This window comes from Sinocyclocheilus rhinocerous, unplaced genomic scaffold (genome assembly GCF_001515625.1).
Source record: "Sinocyclocheilus rhinocerous isolate Xijiao unplaced genomic scaffold, SAMN03320098_v1.1 scaffold619, whole genome shotgun sequence".
In the NCBI taxonomy this organism is placed as follows: domain Eukaryota; kingdom Metazoa; phylum Chordata; class Actinopteri; order Cypriniformes; family Cyprinidae; genus Sinocyclocheilus; species Sinocyclocheilus rhinocerous.
Window position 1 is genome coordinate 130567 of NW_015636051.1, and position 17337 is coordinate 147903.

Below are 17337 nucleotides of genomic sequence, written 5' to 3' on the forward strand. Positions count from 1 at the left end.
TGCCATGCTTTGAACACAAGCTTCAGACGAAGAAGTGAATGACGTGTTCTCCCGGCGCCTATTTATACTATAGTCGCACCGGTAGTGACGTCATGGGCTGTCGCCGGCCAACATGTTGTTGGTGTTTTTTGAATGTATGCTTCAGACACGGGTCACAACGAGGCGTTCCCCATAGCGACCCCTAGAGGACACAGTGTCTCGTTCCCTACTCAGGGAACCATGGTTACATAAGTAACCTGAGACATTTTCAACACTGAGGTAACTAATCAAAGACCACTAGTGAAAATGCTTCTGCTTATTTCCTAACGAAGGAAACATTTGCCTTTACAAAATATCTCGTAAACATCGGACATTAGTTTAAACTGAAAGAATATAATTAATTTCAGAATGTTTTAGTTTTGGTTTGTCCCAAGTTTGGTATCAGATGTGTATTTTTTTAGGTTTTGATAGAATATAGTGATCACATTATAACCGCTGAAGAGCTTGTTAGCCTGATGTGTTTTTATATCTTAGACAGGAATATCGATCTAAATTATGAGTCAGAATTCAAAACCACATCAGTGTCTAAGAGCTCAGTGGCACCGAGTGTATCATTCAACCTCACTAGCACCCATATTTATTTATGTTTATAGACATTCAGTGAATGCTCCAGGCGGAAACAGATACATTGATGAATTGCTGTCTGTTTCCTAAAGGATAGAACGTCTATGAGACTGTAGCGCATACGCTGAATCACAGGACAGTAGAATTTAGTAATATGATGATTCTAGAACATTATATCAATTCTGATTAGGAATCCACAGAGAAAAGTGTAGCATCTGTGTCATTAGCATTAGTCTAACAGAAATGCCACTCAGACAGGATAATAAGGATTCACAGTAAAGCTCCAGAGAAATTAAATGTCATTTATTATCCATTTAATGAAAACTTATCCATGTTAATGAAATGAGTAAACCGTACCTGTAGGTCGGAACAGGGTTTCCTCTGGCCTCACAATTCATTATCACTTTTTTATCCTCTGAATCCAGGGAGAAGATTGCATCATCTGGCTCTTGAAGGAACACTGGACCGAACTCCTCGCTCTCTGGGGTCAGATGGAAAAAGAAAGGCAAAAACAAGGTTTACAAAGTTGAAACTAGTTATGATATAGCCCTAAAATCTAGGGGTCATTCTGGTACCCTATGTTCTGTTTGGGATTGTTTGATTTTTTTTTTTTTTTGTGATAATATTCTGTATTGTGGGACCATTTTGTAAAAAAATAAAAAAAATAAAAAAAATAATAATAATATTAAAACATCATTTAATCATAAAAGCATTTGATTTGACATTGTAAGTAATACAAGGACAAGCTATGTGTGTTAGTAACTGAAGATTGTGGGTTCAAATGTTGCAAGGGGTGATGCATGAGCTATCACTACTGTACCCTTGAGATAGACACTTACGCTGCCTTCAAGTCCTCCTGGGAAGTTCCAACTTGTGAGTTCAGAAATCTTATTAACTCAATATAAAATTGCAGCTGTATAATCATAACAACTTGCTGGCCAACTTCATATTTCTTTCTCTCTTTCTTACTTCTCGACAAAGACAGAGGGCTTTTTTAGAGCTCGTACAACAACAAGAAGAGGGGGAAAAGTGAGTAATTAAGGGTGTAACTGATGCTTTAATCTGTGTATTTTATCATTGTTGCCACAAAAAAAAAGGAAAAGTAGTTTTGTCGCACAAGCCTGCAGCCTCATAAAGAAGCCAAATGAGTTATATATTCTGCAAACTTTGTTATTCCTAAATGAAACAAACAGAAAATGCATACAAACTAAACTGTGCCATCAACAATGACAATTACAGCAACCGATCAGTTTGTTTCCGTCATGAATTTTTAATTGACATTCCCCCAACTCTGAAAATCTGGGCTCAAAGAAAATCCTCCCACTGGAAATAATGCCATAATGTCATTGTGTACTACTTACCCATGTAGGGAAATTAATTTGGATGTGTGGTCCAAATATAGGCTATCTATGTCAGACACAAAATGGTGTTTTTACAATTCAAAGCAGTTTAAGCTCATTCTACCAGTCCAGCTGGATCTACACGGCAGATGGTCCACATTAGGAATCCTGTTAACTGTCTCATATATTCAGCCCCCAGGGTGAACTCGATAACATATCTCAGTAGAATAACTGAGAGTCCTTCCAATTAGAAACACTCAGGAGATCTGCTCCGTCGGTGCTCAGTGAGTTTATGCTGAACAGAGGGACTAATATAAAATCTCAGGTCGTTTCAATAAACACATGACAATTTTTTGGGACATGTAATATTCTAATACCATGTTTTTTTTGGAGATTTACCATTTAGACATTAACATTGGACATGTACCATGTTAATACCATTTTTGGACATGTACCTTTTTTTTTTTTAAATTCCCGATTTAAATTTACGAAGAAATAGGATAACCTTTCATGGGTGAGAATATGATGGTTTGTATTTTATTAACCCGATTTTGAACTATGGTAACTTTTGATGTCGTGTTAGCTAAAGCCATCATCTTATTGTATTGTGTTAATTTAGCAAAACATGTGCTGAGGTCTATTGCAGATATAGATATCCATACATGTGTATAACCAAAGTCCCTTTAAGACAAGTCATGTCACTCGGCGGCCATCTTTGAAATGCCTCTCGGGCATGCGAGCGCAGCTCCTATCTTTTTGAATGGGGAAACATCAAATTCTCCAAAACTGTTCACCAAGTTTACGATTAAATTTCAGATTTGAAATCACCAATGAAATCTGACAAAAACTGTCTCATAAATGTTGTTTCATTCGCTCAAATAGCATCAAAAAAGCTTATTTTTCAGGCTAGATCAGCCAGTGCGCATGCGCAGTCCTAAGTGCACGTCTCCGAACGTGACTGTTTCTATACCAACCAGGACTTCTAACGGCAGCTGCAGTGTCACAATGACTTTACTGATTAGAGATTGGCTCTTTTACTCAGATGGAGGGGCTTCCTTCGATAGAGCGGCCATATTGAGTGTTGCATTTTTCCCCATTCAAAACAATACGAGTGACACGTCTTGGGTATTCTATAGTCTTTGGTATAACTATGGTTACAGAAACACTGTCAAATTGCTCTCGAGTGTTCATGAACCGGCTTTGACCATCCAAATATGGGGGATGGTTTACATATAGCAGCCCATTGAAACAGCCACTAATAAATCAACTATGCATACATATCTATGGTATTAGTGCTTATTAATATGGTGTGACTGATCACTGTAGCTCTCCACTATGCGATGGCTAATTCTAGCAATTTTTTTTGTGCAGGAAAATAATTAGACAACAGAGGACAAGAAGAGATGAAGGACCTGTGGGTGCAGAGTTCACACATAACCTAGTCATTTGCAGTGGCTTGGGAGTGAGCTATCTAAGCTCTGGCTCTATTATTTATGCTCTGTGCTGCATGCATACTAAATCCCAGTGTGTACAGGCTGCAACATCATCACTGTCTCAAGCTGGTCTCTGCCCAGGTGTCAGCACACCAGCCTCAAATCTACAGTCTGTGTAGCCAGACACTTTAAAAAAACGGTGACCGAGGTCTCTATAACAACCTGCATCATTGCCAGGACAAAAACCCCATTTCTTATACATCACAGCCTGTTGTGATATTTTCCAGAAAAAATGTCACATCCTGACGAGAAGGGGCAATATCAAATCTGAAGGGAAGGAGTACATTTGCTATGAGTTTGCATTTAATTCAATGTTAACAACATATTCAACAGATGTACAAATCCAAGAAAATGACATGCGATGATAGAATTTGTAAATAAAACACTATACTAGAAGACTAAATGGGTGTTGTGCGTGTTTGCCATGCCATTGTTGTGTGGTTGCTAGGGTGTTCTGGGTGGTTTAGGTGGCTATGAACTGACTGAGGTCAAAAGAATCAATCATCTTGTCTCTACACTCTTAAAAATAAAGATTCTTCATTGGCATCAATGGTTCCACAAAGAACTTTTAACATTCATGGAACCTTTTCATTACACAAACATTTATATATACAGTGGAAATAGTCACATATACACTGGAAATTTGTCCGGGAATACCCCAACTCTGGGCATTTTGTATGTCTCCCTAATTAAACACACCTGATTCAACTCATCAGCTCATTAGTAGGGACTTCAAACATCCAAAATGTGTACTGTTGCAGGTACTCCAGGACCAGGTTTGGGAACCACTATGGCATCACTGCAAAACCCTCCTATTAGAAACTGTATCTTTAAGAGTGTACATATGTGGAATTTTTTTTACCCATTTTCTCACCAGAAGAAAATTATGGAAGTCTGTTTCTAACATGGAAAAAATAAATAAATAAAATACAATAAAATGGTAATTGCAACTTTTTATTTCACTATTCAGAATTTTTTTTTGAAATTCTGATTTTAAATCTTACAATTTTGACATTTTTCGGGTAGTTCTGAGAAAATAAAATCTGAATTGTGAGATATAAACTCTCAGTTACATTAAAATAGATAATGTCACAATTACCTTTTTATTTTTTATTCTATGGTTGAAAAAAAAATACAGCAATATATTGTGAGATATTAACGGATAATGAAAAAAAAGTGTCAGGAGTTGCAATTTCGGGGCAGAGATCAGATTCCATGTTAAATAGTAAGTCTGTTCACTTTGAAAAGTAACAGCACACCTTTGATTTGAGCCACATGTTTTGAGGTATTGTCTGTAGCACAATGATGTGTCAATTAAGTTACACACATATCTCAAACCCCGAGTAATAACAATACGCTGTAAAAATGTCATTTTAAAATAATGTAAAAATGAAACATTTAAAACCTTACATTTTATTTAGAATTTGAAAAAAAAAATACACGGTACAGTATTTTTGTCATTTTGTATTTATTTATTTATTTTTCTTGGTTTCGTTAACTTAAAATTAATACCCAAAATGTGAGTGACTTTAAACAAAAGAATATGACTTTGCATCTACCTTCAATCGAACCCTCAACATTGGGAGAGAAGAGACCCTCATTCAGTTCATTCTGCTAACTGCATAAATTTAATTTGATCAATTTAGTAGTGAGCTGTATTTTCAGTGCACCTGTACTGACAACAATGGAGAATCTTTATGTAAAGCAGCACTCGATTCACTCTAACACTCTGTCCTCTGGCTGCCTCAGCTGACTGTGGGCCTTTGAGATTAAAGAGCGCTCCCCCGCACAAACACTCCCACTCGGCCCATATGCTCCCTGGCTCGCTTCCGTCTCCTCAACACCTCACCAATCATCCTCTGTCTCTGAGAATTATTTACAGATCTGTGTAGCTTGGACAAGCTTTGTGTAATTGGGGATCATTCTTGGGCAGAGGAACACAAATGTCTTTGACACTACAATAATATGGCATTTTTGCATGTACAATAACACAGCATTTTGGTAACTAGATGAAGATATCATGTATGACATAAAGGCATTACACACACAAACATATGAATATAATAATAAATAATAATAATAATAATAATACATTTAAAAAAATAAGTCTCTTAATCTCATCAAGGCATTTATTTGATAAAAAAGAATACAGTACACACAGCTATGTGGTCAACTATTATTTCAATTTTAAATAAATCACATTAATAAATTACATTTTAAAGTATATTCAAATAGAAAACTATTGCTATTCTGATTTTTTATTGATTTGAGTAAAAATGTGCTTTCTTTACCAAGAAAGTGGCAAGATGAAAAACACTATTTTCTGTTTCAAACTTTCACATATCATATTTAGGTTATAATAACATTAAAAATTCAAATCCAGATTTTGATTTTCAAAGATTTATTATAAAAACTGATTATATATTTTTTTTCCCATGACACTTTTTTTTTCAAAATACAATAAATCCATTGAATCAATATAAAAGTTATTTTTCATATTGAAACTGTTGAAAATACACAACAAAGTAAGTTGATCTACATATGACAGCCTCTGAACTTGCTCAGTCATCGCAGTCATCGCATAATAATAATAATAATAACTTTTCTAGTACTACTCGACCATCTTTAACCTAGTTTTGGTAGCTGAGACATCATGATACTGCATTTCTCACCATATAGAAATGATCAAGTGGCTGGAAAACATGGCCTTTCTTCCTCAGGAAGAAAAGAAACAGTAACCTGTGCAGTCTCCTGTCAGCAGACTGGGTCTCCAGAGGGAAACAAATAACTCTTTGGGATTATACATTAATCAGATATACAGCAGAGCTGGAGGACAGGACTGGTGATCCCTCTCCTTAAATGTTTTGGAAAAAGTATGAAGTAATTTGTTGCAAAAAGAAAAAGCATCAAACACTTCATTCTGTACTTTCACTCCTCAAAGTTAATGATGAATCAGTTTTAATTTTTTGCGTTAACTATTTCTTTAAAACAAACAGACATGGAAGACTTCACACTTGTGTGTGTTTGTGTGTGTGTGTGTGTGTGTCTGAATTCAGGAAACTGTTCCAGTTTAACTTTCTTATTCTTTCTCTTACGGTTTGTTGGCCATGTGACACAGAGATGACCAACCATCAAAAGCATCCTTCTTTCAAATTAAACAAAAGCCTCAAATAACAAGGGCCATTTCTTCAAGCGAGAAAAACCTCGCCCGAGGAGTCCCATTTCCTGCCTAGTGAATGCCTTTGAGAGTTTAATCAACCGTTCGTTCCCTCACTATTAAACAGGGAATGCTCATGGCAGTACACAATTTTACAGATAGGCTGTGAAATGTTTGAGTGCACATCATGGAGCCTTTGTATATGTATAAAAGTTGAAAAGCAATTATAGTAGAGTGTCGCGGTTCACTCTCTTGTATTGTTCAGCTCGGTTTGAGCAGGTACAGCCTGTTCAGGTATCATCTTAAACACGGCCTCTCCTCTGGCCCACACCATATTAATAATGAGTGTACTGTGGTGTGATATCTGAGAACAGGAAAAAAACAAACAAACAAAAACAGGTATTGACAGTTTATGTGAAGACAGTGACAGGGGTTTGGCAAAAGAGTACTCTACGACAGGGGTCCCAAACCTTTTTTATAGCACGGCCCGGTTTTCGTTTTGATAATACTGTCGTGGACGGAAAAAAATAATAATTCACGTGAAATCACCTAATTACGTCTCTATATCAACTGCGTGCAACAGCAAACTAGAACAAATCATTATAAATAAAAAAATAAACAAAACGCACCATAATCAATGGGTGCACTGGGCTTGTTTCCCTGCAATGATACGATCCCAACGAGGAGGGATGGGTGACAGTGAGACTCGAAGCGTGTTGCAGATGTCCAGTCTGCTCCGTAACTTTGTTTTAGTGGCTGTGAGCGCAGAAAAACCCACTACGCAAAGGTACGAAGTTGGAAAAGAAAGTAAACATTTCAGAGCCCTCGCAGCTATCTCTGGATATTCCGTCTTTGTTTTACTCCAGAAGCCTGCAAGGGAGGATGTCTGAAACATACTTTTCAGCCTGCCGTCATTTGCTCTTCATTCAGTGGTATGGATGATTCGCGGGGTACGTTTGAAGACGGGTCACGGACCCATTCCTTATCAATGCTTGGATCACTTGCATTTGGGAAGTAGCGCTCAAACTCGGCTGACAGCAAAGCGATGTGATCGCAGATCAGCTGGGAGAGAAAAGGCCCAGGTTCTTTATTTCCCAAATGTCCGGTCAAATGTACCCTTTGGCACTCGCTGTCCCCACAGTTGCAACTTGGCTTTGAATGCAGACACTTTGTCTGCCAATTTGAAAACAGTTGTCATTCTCCCCTGCAGTGACAAATTAAGTTCATTCAGCAGGTTGAACATGTCATAAAGGTACGCAAGTTTACCGATCCATTCCTCGTCACTGAAGTGTGCTGCAAGTGGTGACTTTTTTTCTGAAAACAATCTCTGTATTGGCTCTCTTAACTCGTAAACTCTTGCTAAGGATCTCCCCCTTGACAGCCACCTGACTTCGGTGTGTAGCAACAGGTTTTTGTGTTCTGCTTCCATTTCTTCGCAAAGCTGTTCGAAAAGACGGGAGTTGAGGGCATTTGCTTTGATGTGGTTAATTATTTTTACAACATCATTTAGCACGGAGTGAAGTTCTGGTGACATTTTACGGCTGGCCAGCATTTCCCGGTGTATGACACAGTGTGTAGACTCGCATTCGGGCACAACTTCTTTGACAGCCGTCCAGTCATAGACACAGCCCCATCTGTGCATATTCCAACGCAAAATGACCAGTTAAGTTTGCCTGATAAGTAGTCATTCAAAGACTTTAAAATTTCTGCCCCAGTTGTGTTAGTTGGCAGTGAGCGTACACACAATATATCCTCATGCACATCGTCTTGAAATATATATCGCACATAAACCAGTAATATTGCATTGTTGTCAACATCGGTCGATTCATCGACCTGCAATGCATACAATGGCGACTCGTTAACCCTTTCTAACAACTGCTCTTCAATGTCCTCTGCGATATCATCAATTCTCCATGCGACTGGTTGCTGAAAGAGGAACCCGGCCTATCTTGTTAGCTGCAGCTTTACCGGACATTTCACGGCAAATGTCTTTAGTGGCTGGCAAAATCAGTTCTTCCTCAATGATGAAGGGCTTCTTACCTTTAGCGATACGGTCAGCCACCATGTAGGATGCTCTCAGTGCAGCTATATTTGTAGATGTGGTCGCTTTTAACAATTGCTGTTGCCCCATTTGTTCACGTTTTTTCCGTTCAAAATAATCCAACGGTTTGTCTCTCAGTGCTGGGTGTTTAGTTCCAAGATGCTGTAGCAGTTTTGAGGGCTTTATTGACTCATTAGATAATTGTTCTCTACAAATTATACACAAGGGGTTTGGAGCATGTGAACTGCCAGTAGAGACAAAACCATATTTTAGATAGGATTCATCATATTTTCAGTTAAAGGCGGCTTTCTTTTTCCCCTTTTTTTCGCCAGCAGCTGTCTCTTCGTTGTCATTATGATTTTTTCTTTTCTTACCTCCTCCACTTAAGAAACTTTTGCGAGATGTTTGTTTCCCACTCATTTTAATATTAGCTGAACCTTAAAGTGTGGAACTGACGTTTTTCTGAAATAGCGCCCTATGTAAATTTGGATATTGGCTCTTAAAGTGGAAACGCACAATACATAATAGAGTGTCATTTTGCGTTCTCGCGGCCCGGTAGCAACTTTTTCACGGCCCGGCACTGCATCGCGACCCGGCGGTTGGGGACCTCTGCTCTACGGTGAAGGCCATTCTCTTCACACTGGGCTAAATATTGGTGCCTGGCTGATGGGAAGTGCTGTACTAAGTTATACATTTATACCTAAGTTAAAATCAGATACAGTTATAGATAGTCACTTCATGCCTAAATGTTATACTTAGAAGTATGTGCTTTTAACTTTACAAAAATCAAGGCAAAATCAATTGCAAGGTATAATTTAATAGAATACCTTTCGAAATTTGAAGAAGATAGATTTGGTTCATGTTTGCAGACTCCCATGTTACAACACTGCTGACAAAAATTGATTGATTATGGCCTCAATCATGTCAACTATCTGATCAAAAATGTGCTAATAGCTCAAAGCAATCAATAGTTATGGCCTTTGGAATCATGGTAGCCATCAAAGAGTTTTTTTTTTTTTGCACCCTTAAAGGGCACTTCAGGAATGGGACGCCATTTAGGGATGTTCCAAACGAAAGTGACAAACTGAATCCCTTCATGAAGGGCCCTTCCAGAAGTCTGTTAGCGAAGGGAACACGTGATGGTCACTTCACGGAAGTGATTTCCGTTTGTGATCATGTGATCTTCGGTTAGTAGATCTTGCGATGCATTTTAAAGCAAAGTTGGGGTTGAATTTGCCTTCACATACAAACGTAAGTAGAAAAGTTTCACATTAAATAAGACACAATTAGATAATATTTGAATAAAATAATAATAATAAGAAGAAAATAAATATTTATTTGCAACTGATGGAGTGCTGACTGCTGCATGCACGCACAACGTTGTCATGATAACATTTGGTCAGTCATTTCCTTCGCCAAGGGAGTTCCAAATGCTTATTCGAGACAGTAATGCCCTACACCCTTCAAAGAACACACTTGAATGGCTCTGCCCTTTGAAGGGAGTAGGACATAGAGATGGTCACTTCTGTTTGGAATTCGCCCATTCTCTCCCAGCAGGTGGCGCTTTTGGAATGGCAGAAATAAAGTGGTTTCCCCAGTAACGGCAGTACACAAAGCAGCACAGCAGCTGACTTTGAAATGTGCAGTGCTCATATTTATTCAATGAAATCATAAAATTATGAAGTTTAATTGTCACTTTAAGCCATATAACAATTCTTGTCTTTCCATCCCCAAATTAAGACCACCTAAAATCAAAGACTTTCTTGCACCATTTAAGACTTTTTATGGCCTTAAATTCGATACAACTAAATGTAAGTCTTTTTAAGGACCCGTCAATTAGCAACCCATGGCGCCGTAGGACCCAAACGGCTCTACTGAGCCGACCTTGATGTGCCTAATATAAATTTGATTTTATTAGAAAATAGCATTTGACATTTATTTATTTCATTATGTCAAAATTATTCGCGCTCCGGATGGACGCATCTCACAGTCCAGATTAGGACCGAAGTTGGCCAGTTGGCGACCCCTGTTATAGAACATATAGTGAGACCTAGTTTCCACTGGTTAAACTTCCCTGTATTGTCAAATGATGTCCAGTAGCTTTAGCCTTAAAGGCCATGTTACTGCGGATTATCTCAAGATCTTGTCATGTTATGTGAATTGTTTGAAATGACACCACCTGCTCTAACAAAATTTGTGAAGTTACAAACCAAAATGTGGGGCAATACATCATGTGTATGCTGTTTACATGTACATCTGTGGTGCTTTTTTATACAAAACCTTGATGGAATGTTTCTTTCTCTTTAGGTTACTGAGCAAGTTTGAAACTTATCTCTCAAGGTTATTGATTATCGGTTGTTATGACTCAAAAACCTATTGTCTTTATCTTTGAAATTGGCCATAAATGTGAAATCGGTCCTTATATATTCTTACAATATTCTTCTGCTAGGTGATTTTAATATACATGTGTGCTGTCAGTCTAAACCTCTGGAAATGGAGTTTCTCAATCTCATTGATTCATTCAACATGGCTCTGTGGGGGAAAGATCCCACACATACTCTGGTTCTTTCTCACGGCTTTTCTGTTACTGATGTTCAGGTTCTTGATACTTTGCTCTTCAGATCATATGCCTGTTTTATTTATGATGCCTTTTCCTCAGCTAAGCTCAAGCATTACTCCTACTGTACAACTCACTCGTTCCTTTTCTTCCCACCTTTGTGATGACTTCACAAACACCTTTAACGAGATGTGCTTGTCTCTGTCCTTGGAGTCATCTTTACCTGACTTGGATGCTGATCAGCATCTTAGTCTGTTAAATACTGCCTGCTCAGAGGTTTTGAATACCACTGCTCCTCTTAAACTCAAGAAGTCAAAACCTAAAACTGAACCATGGCTCAATGATAACATCCGCTTTCTGAGGCAAGCTTGTAGAAGAGCTGAACGAAAATGGAAAAAGGACAAATTGCTAATTTCCTATGAAATGCTTAAAGACTGTTTTGCTACTTTTCAGAAAGCAGTGAAGTCCGCAAAGTCTAAGTATTTTTCTCATTTAATTGCAAAGAATCATCATAGTTCTAAAGCCTTATTTTCTGTTATACATTCTATTTTAAATCCTCCTGTAAATGTGATTTCAAATCCCTCAGTGTCATTATGTGAATATTTCTCAAGGTTTTTCTGTGATAAGATGATTACTATGAGTTCTCAGTTGCAACCACTTGCTAATGTTTCACCTGAATTTTGCTGCTCTTCAGCCATATGGAGTGGTTTTGATCCAGGTTCTCTCAAGTCTCTCAAATAAATTATCGACCATTTGAAACCTTCTTTCTGCTCTCATGATGTTCTCCCTCCACGTATTTTAAAACACATTTGTTACTCAGTTGGACCTAGTTTGGTGTCTTTTCTAAATAAATGTTTAGTTTCAGGGACTATACCTGATAGCCTCAAAGAAGCTACTGTGACACCTCTTCTTAAGAAACCTTCTCTTGATGCTAGTAATTTTAATAATTTTCAACCCATCTCAAATCTTCCATTTATTACTAAAGCACTGGAGAAAACTGTCTTTATTCAGCTACAGTCTTTCCTTAGTGCAAATCATATTTTTGAAACTTTCCAATCTGGTTTTAAGCCTCTGCATAGCACAGACTCTGCTTTATTACGGGTCCTTAATGATACTTTGTTGGCAACTGACTCTGCTGACTCTGTTATCCTAATTCTGTTAGAATTAAACTCGGCTTTTGATACAGTTGATCATAAAATTATTTTATCCGACTAGAATATTTTGTGGGCATCCAGGGAACTGTTCTTAGCTGGTGGGAGTAGGACATAGAGATGGTCACTTCTGTTTGGAATTCGCCCATTCTCTCCCAGCAGGTGGCGCTTTTGGAATGGCAGAAATAAAGTGGTTTCCCCAGTAACGGCAGTACACAAAGCAGCACAGCAGCTGACTTTGAAATGTGCAGTGCTCATATTTATTCAATGAAATCATAAAATTATGAAGTTTAATTGTCACTTTAAGCCATATAACAATTCTTGTCTTTCCATCCCCAAATTAAGACCACCTAAAATCAAAGACTTTCTTGCACCATTTAAGACTTTTTATGGCCTTAAATTCGATACAACTAAATGTAAGTCTTTTTAAGGACCCGTCAATTAGCAACCCATGGCGCCGTAGGACCCAAACGGCTCTACTGAGCCGACCTTGATGTGCCTAATATAAATTTGATTTTATTAGAAAATAGCATTTGACATTTATTTATTTCATTATGTCAAAATTATTCGCGCTCCGGATGGACGCATCTCACAGTCCAGATTAGGACCGAAGTTGGCCAGTTGGCGACCCCTGTTATAGAACATATAGTGAGACCTAGTTTCCACTGGTTAAACTTCCCTGTATTGTCAAATGATGTCCAGTAGCTTTAGCCTTAAAGGCCATGTTACTGCGGATTATCTCAAGATCTTGTCATGTTATGTGAATTGTTTGAAATGACACCACCTGCTCTAACAAAATTTGTGAAGTTACAAACCAAAATGTGGTGCAATACATCATGTGTATGCTGTTTACATGTACATCTGTGGTGCTTTTTTATACAAAACCTCGGTATAGTTTGATCTCTAACTAAAACAAATAGTATGTTTGTATTCTGCTATAATTAAGACCATAGACTGTAAAAAAAAAGATGGATGACAGATCTCCACTTCCTTCCACTATAGAAAAGTGAAGCCAAAACATGTTCTGCTAGGTGATTTTAGATGAATATACATGTGTGCTGTCAGTCTAAACCTCTGGAAATGGAGTTTCTCAGTCTCATTGATTCATTCAATATGGTTCAGTGGGTGAAATATCCTACACATACTAACGGACATACTTTGGACTTGGTTCTTTCTCACGGTTTTTCTATTACTGATGCTCAGGTTTTTGATACTTTGCTCTCAGATCATATGCCTCTACCTTTGAAACTAAATAAGCATGCTGCTCTGGAATCTCTTTTTGCATGCCTGGATGAAGTGAAAACGTGGTTCTCTCAAAATGTTTTATTTCTGAATGAATCAAAAACCGAGGTTATAGTCTTTGGTCCTAGTGAAAATTCAGGGAGCAGAAGTATCGATCTGGACTACCTTGCTCCTTTTACTTCTTCATGTATTAAGAACCTAGGTGTCTTCTGGGATCAGAGTCTTAAATTTGATAAACAAATAAATGCGGTTATTAGTTCCTGTTTTTTTCAGCTACGCCTTCTCTCCAAAATTAAATATTTTCTCTCCGTGAAAAATTTAGAGATTGCTATCCATGCACTCATTACATCTCGCTTGGACTACTGCAATTCTCTTTATCTTGGCATTTCTAAATCTTCCATCGCTTGTCTCCAATTATTACAAAACTCTGCTGCTAAATTCCTCAAAGGACAACGTAAATTTGATCACGTTACGGTTTTTCTATTACTGATGCTCAGGTTTTTGATACTTTGCTCTCAGATCATATGCCTGTATTATTTACATTTCCTTTTTCTCAGCTTAGTTCAAGCATTACTCCTAGTGTACAAGTGACTCGTTCCTTTTCTTCCCACTTGTGTGATGACTTCACAAACACCTTTAACGAGGTGTGCTTGTCTCTGTCCTTGGAGTCATCTTTACCTGACTTGGATGCTGAACAGCATCTTAGTCTGTTTAATACTGCCTGCTCAGAGGTTTTGAATACCGCGTTCATCTTCCCAAAATGATGTAATTTGGTGCCAGAGTCTGTGCAATAGTGATTCATTTGGAGCCCGAGTCTGCACAGTAGTGATCATGACGTGGAGCCGCGGTATCAAAGCCACGCCCAAGCTCCCGCAGACCCAATCACAAGCTCACAATCATGACACCACACCCTGTTTTTATAGCATCAAATAACTAATTAAGCAAACTTAGAAAAACAGACACTTGAACATAAATCAGCATTGTAAGAAATAAAATCATGGAAACCATCTTTGGGAAACATTTGTCCGCAAAGTCTAAGTATTTTTCTCATTTAATTGCAAAGAATCATCATAGTTCTAAAGCCTTATTTTCTGTTATACATTCTATTTTAAATCCTCCTGTAAATGTGATTTCAAATCCCTCAGTGTCATTATGTGAATATTTCTCAAGGTTTTTCTGTGATAAGATGATTACTATGAGTTCTCAGTTGCAACCACTTGCTAATGTTTCTGGCTTCACTTTTCAGGTCGTGTGCCGCACACTTGGTTGAGACATTTTCAACAATATATGACTCACATTTTCAAATAAAGAAATTGTTTTTTCACACTATGAAAATGGCAGCAAATTTAAAAGCACTTGTTTAAGTTAGACATATTCTATATATTGACTGCAAAGATGAGCTTCTAAGCATTAAAAGCAAGTGGTTTCATAAGACTCAATAGCTGCTTCAATCAGTTTAGTGTGTGGGTTGTTTACTTGAGAATTGCTTTGACTGATTCGGTAGTAGTTCACTAACTTCAACCAGTTCAATAAGTTGGTCATGTGTTCACTTGTTAACCATTGCAACCAATTAATTCAGCGAGAGAGCTGTTAACTCAAGAACCACTTGACTGATTCAACGAGTGAATTATTGATTTAAAAATCACTTTGAGTTATTCAAAAGCTCAAGCTCAATAAATGCTTGCCCCAATTCAGTGAGTGAATTTTTAACTCAAAAACTGATTCTGTAAGTGTGTGAGTTTATGAGTCAAGAATTGCTTCCATTGATTCAGTGAATGAGTTGTTGACTCTGGAATCCTTTGACTGATTCATTGAGTTTTTGTAATCTGGCCGCCAACTCCCCATTTCTTATTCAGGCAAATTTACAAACAAGTCATTCAATCAGATTTGCAAACACACTTAACTGATTAATCACGCTTAATCACGAATTATCATTATCACAAGCCATTTATGCATTTACAACAGTGTTATTTTCTGCTGTCTGCAGTCACAAATGTAGTACAGGGATCTAATAGCTATCTTACAGCACAAAAGTATATCTACTTACTACACAAGAAAAAAAAAATGCAGGTATATACAGTGCTCTACAGTATAGGCTGCTATTTATTATGCCCTCCATAGGTCCGAAAGAAGAGTGTGCTAGATGTAGTAATGGAATAATTGCTGCTGCCCACACACTTTTATGACTTTTATATGCTTTCATAATATTCTAATATAATATCTCTAAAACTTTTGTGAGGCCACTTTTGTATCGGCTGTGAGATCACACTGAGCTGTTTATTAGCAACTTCAAATTTACGCGGTGAATAAAAGTTTGAGTTTTAAATAGTACCAGCTGAGAATTACTATAGTGTATGTTAAGAGGATGTTGTATCTATCTGTCTGCAGTGCTGTGCAGCTTGTCGGAGGCAGCTTGTAGTCTCAGTATGGGGCGACGTTGAATGTTTTATGATTTAGCAGCTTGATAATGTCACATAAATCAGTCATCTCAGAGGCACTCTGTGATCCGTCAGCCTCACTGGGAGAACAGCAGCCTGGCATACCCCCCATGAGCTCTTCAGCATTACAATTCCATGACAACCTGAAGAGTGCGGGTTACACGGAGAGGACACATCTCACTACTGACAATTACTCAGTCCTCGCAGTATGGCGAATGAAGCAGCGCACACCTCATTTACGTGACGGCTCTGTTCTGGATCCCCTGTCGTCTCCTGGATGACCCCTAAACCGTTGGAGTGTGGTGATCCAGAGATACTGACTGCATCATTTCGAATGAGACAGTTCCTGTGACCCTGTTCTGACCAATCAGACTTATTTATCTGTTCCCACTGAACCGTGAATGCACTGTTAAACACTTCCCTGTAAACAAGTACTACACAATCTTGATAACCTCTTAAAAAGTTTGGTGACTTTGGTGAATCTATGGTCCGGCTGTGCAAAAAAAGTGGTCATTTTTCTAGTGGGAAAAAAAAAAATCAGTTCAAATTGGTTAATATTGCTATGAATATTCGTTGGAATATGGTTAACTTCCTCAACCAGGTCCCCAACAGCTAAGCCAAGCTGATCTATCAGCTTTTTTATGTTCTCTATATAACCGTTATGGATATTGCTGCACTGTATTTTGAATGCATTTTTCCCCCCAATCTACTGCCCACTTTAGATTTATCCACTTATAAAAAAACATAAAAACAAAAACATGGTCGTTTTACATGTCTGTCAGATGGTCTCTTCCTGTCAAAGTGGGCAGAATAAGTGGCAAAATGCCACAAGTCAGATCTCTGGCTATGGGAGAAATAGCTATTGGTCAGTTTTAACCAACCATTTACCATGTAACTTCAGTACATCTATGGGATGCTTGTGCAAAAATAGAGGTCATAATTCTTGAGATAGATAGATAGATAGATAGATAGATAGATGGTCTCATGGCAAAAACGTACCTGGGGGCACTTTTTTTATGAGACGCGAACGTTTCGATTAATAAAGCGTATTTTTTTGCACAATTACTTGAAGAATATTATGTTATGACTTCAAAGCAATTTTAATATGATGGGAGATTTGAAAACTGATGCTTTTGAATGTTAGCATCACACATATCCAACTTCATATCTATGGGTTTTCATAGACGGTAGGTTTGTTCGGTTGCTCACGGAGTGCAGAGACGTACTTGAGAGGCGAGGAGCTCCGGTTCGAATCCCGTGTAACTACGGTTCGACAAAACAGTTCAAATCTGCATATAAGGAAGTTCAAATGGCA

General features: G+C 38.0%; 1 protein-coding gene across 2 annotated transcripts in view; it reads right to left on the reverse strand.

Annotated features, from left to right (window-relative positions):
* Positions 1-17337, reverse strand: part of cntn5 (contactin 5) — a 200301-nt gene that overhangs the window by 123490 nt on the left and 59474 nt on the right. For both annotated transcript variants that reach the window (XM_016562234.1, XM_016562233.1), the window contains exon 3: positions 961-1084. In XM_016562234.1, the coding sequence (XP_016417720.1) occupies positions 961-1084 (124 nt within the window). The remainder of the gene's footprint in view (positions 1-960; positions 1085-17337) is intronic.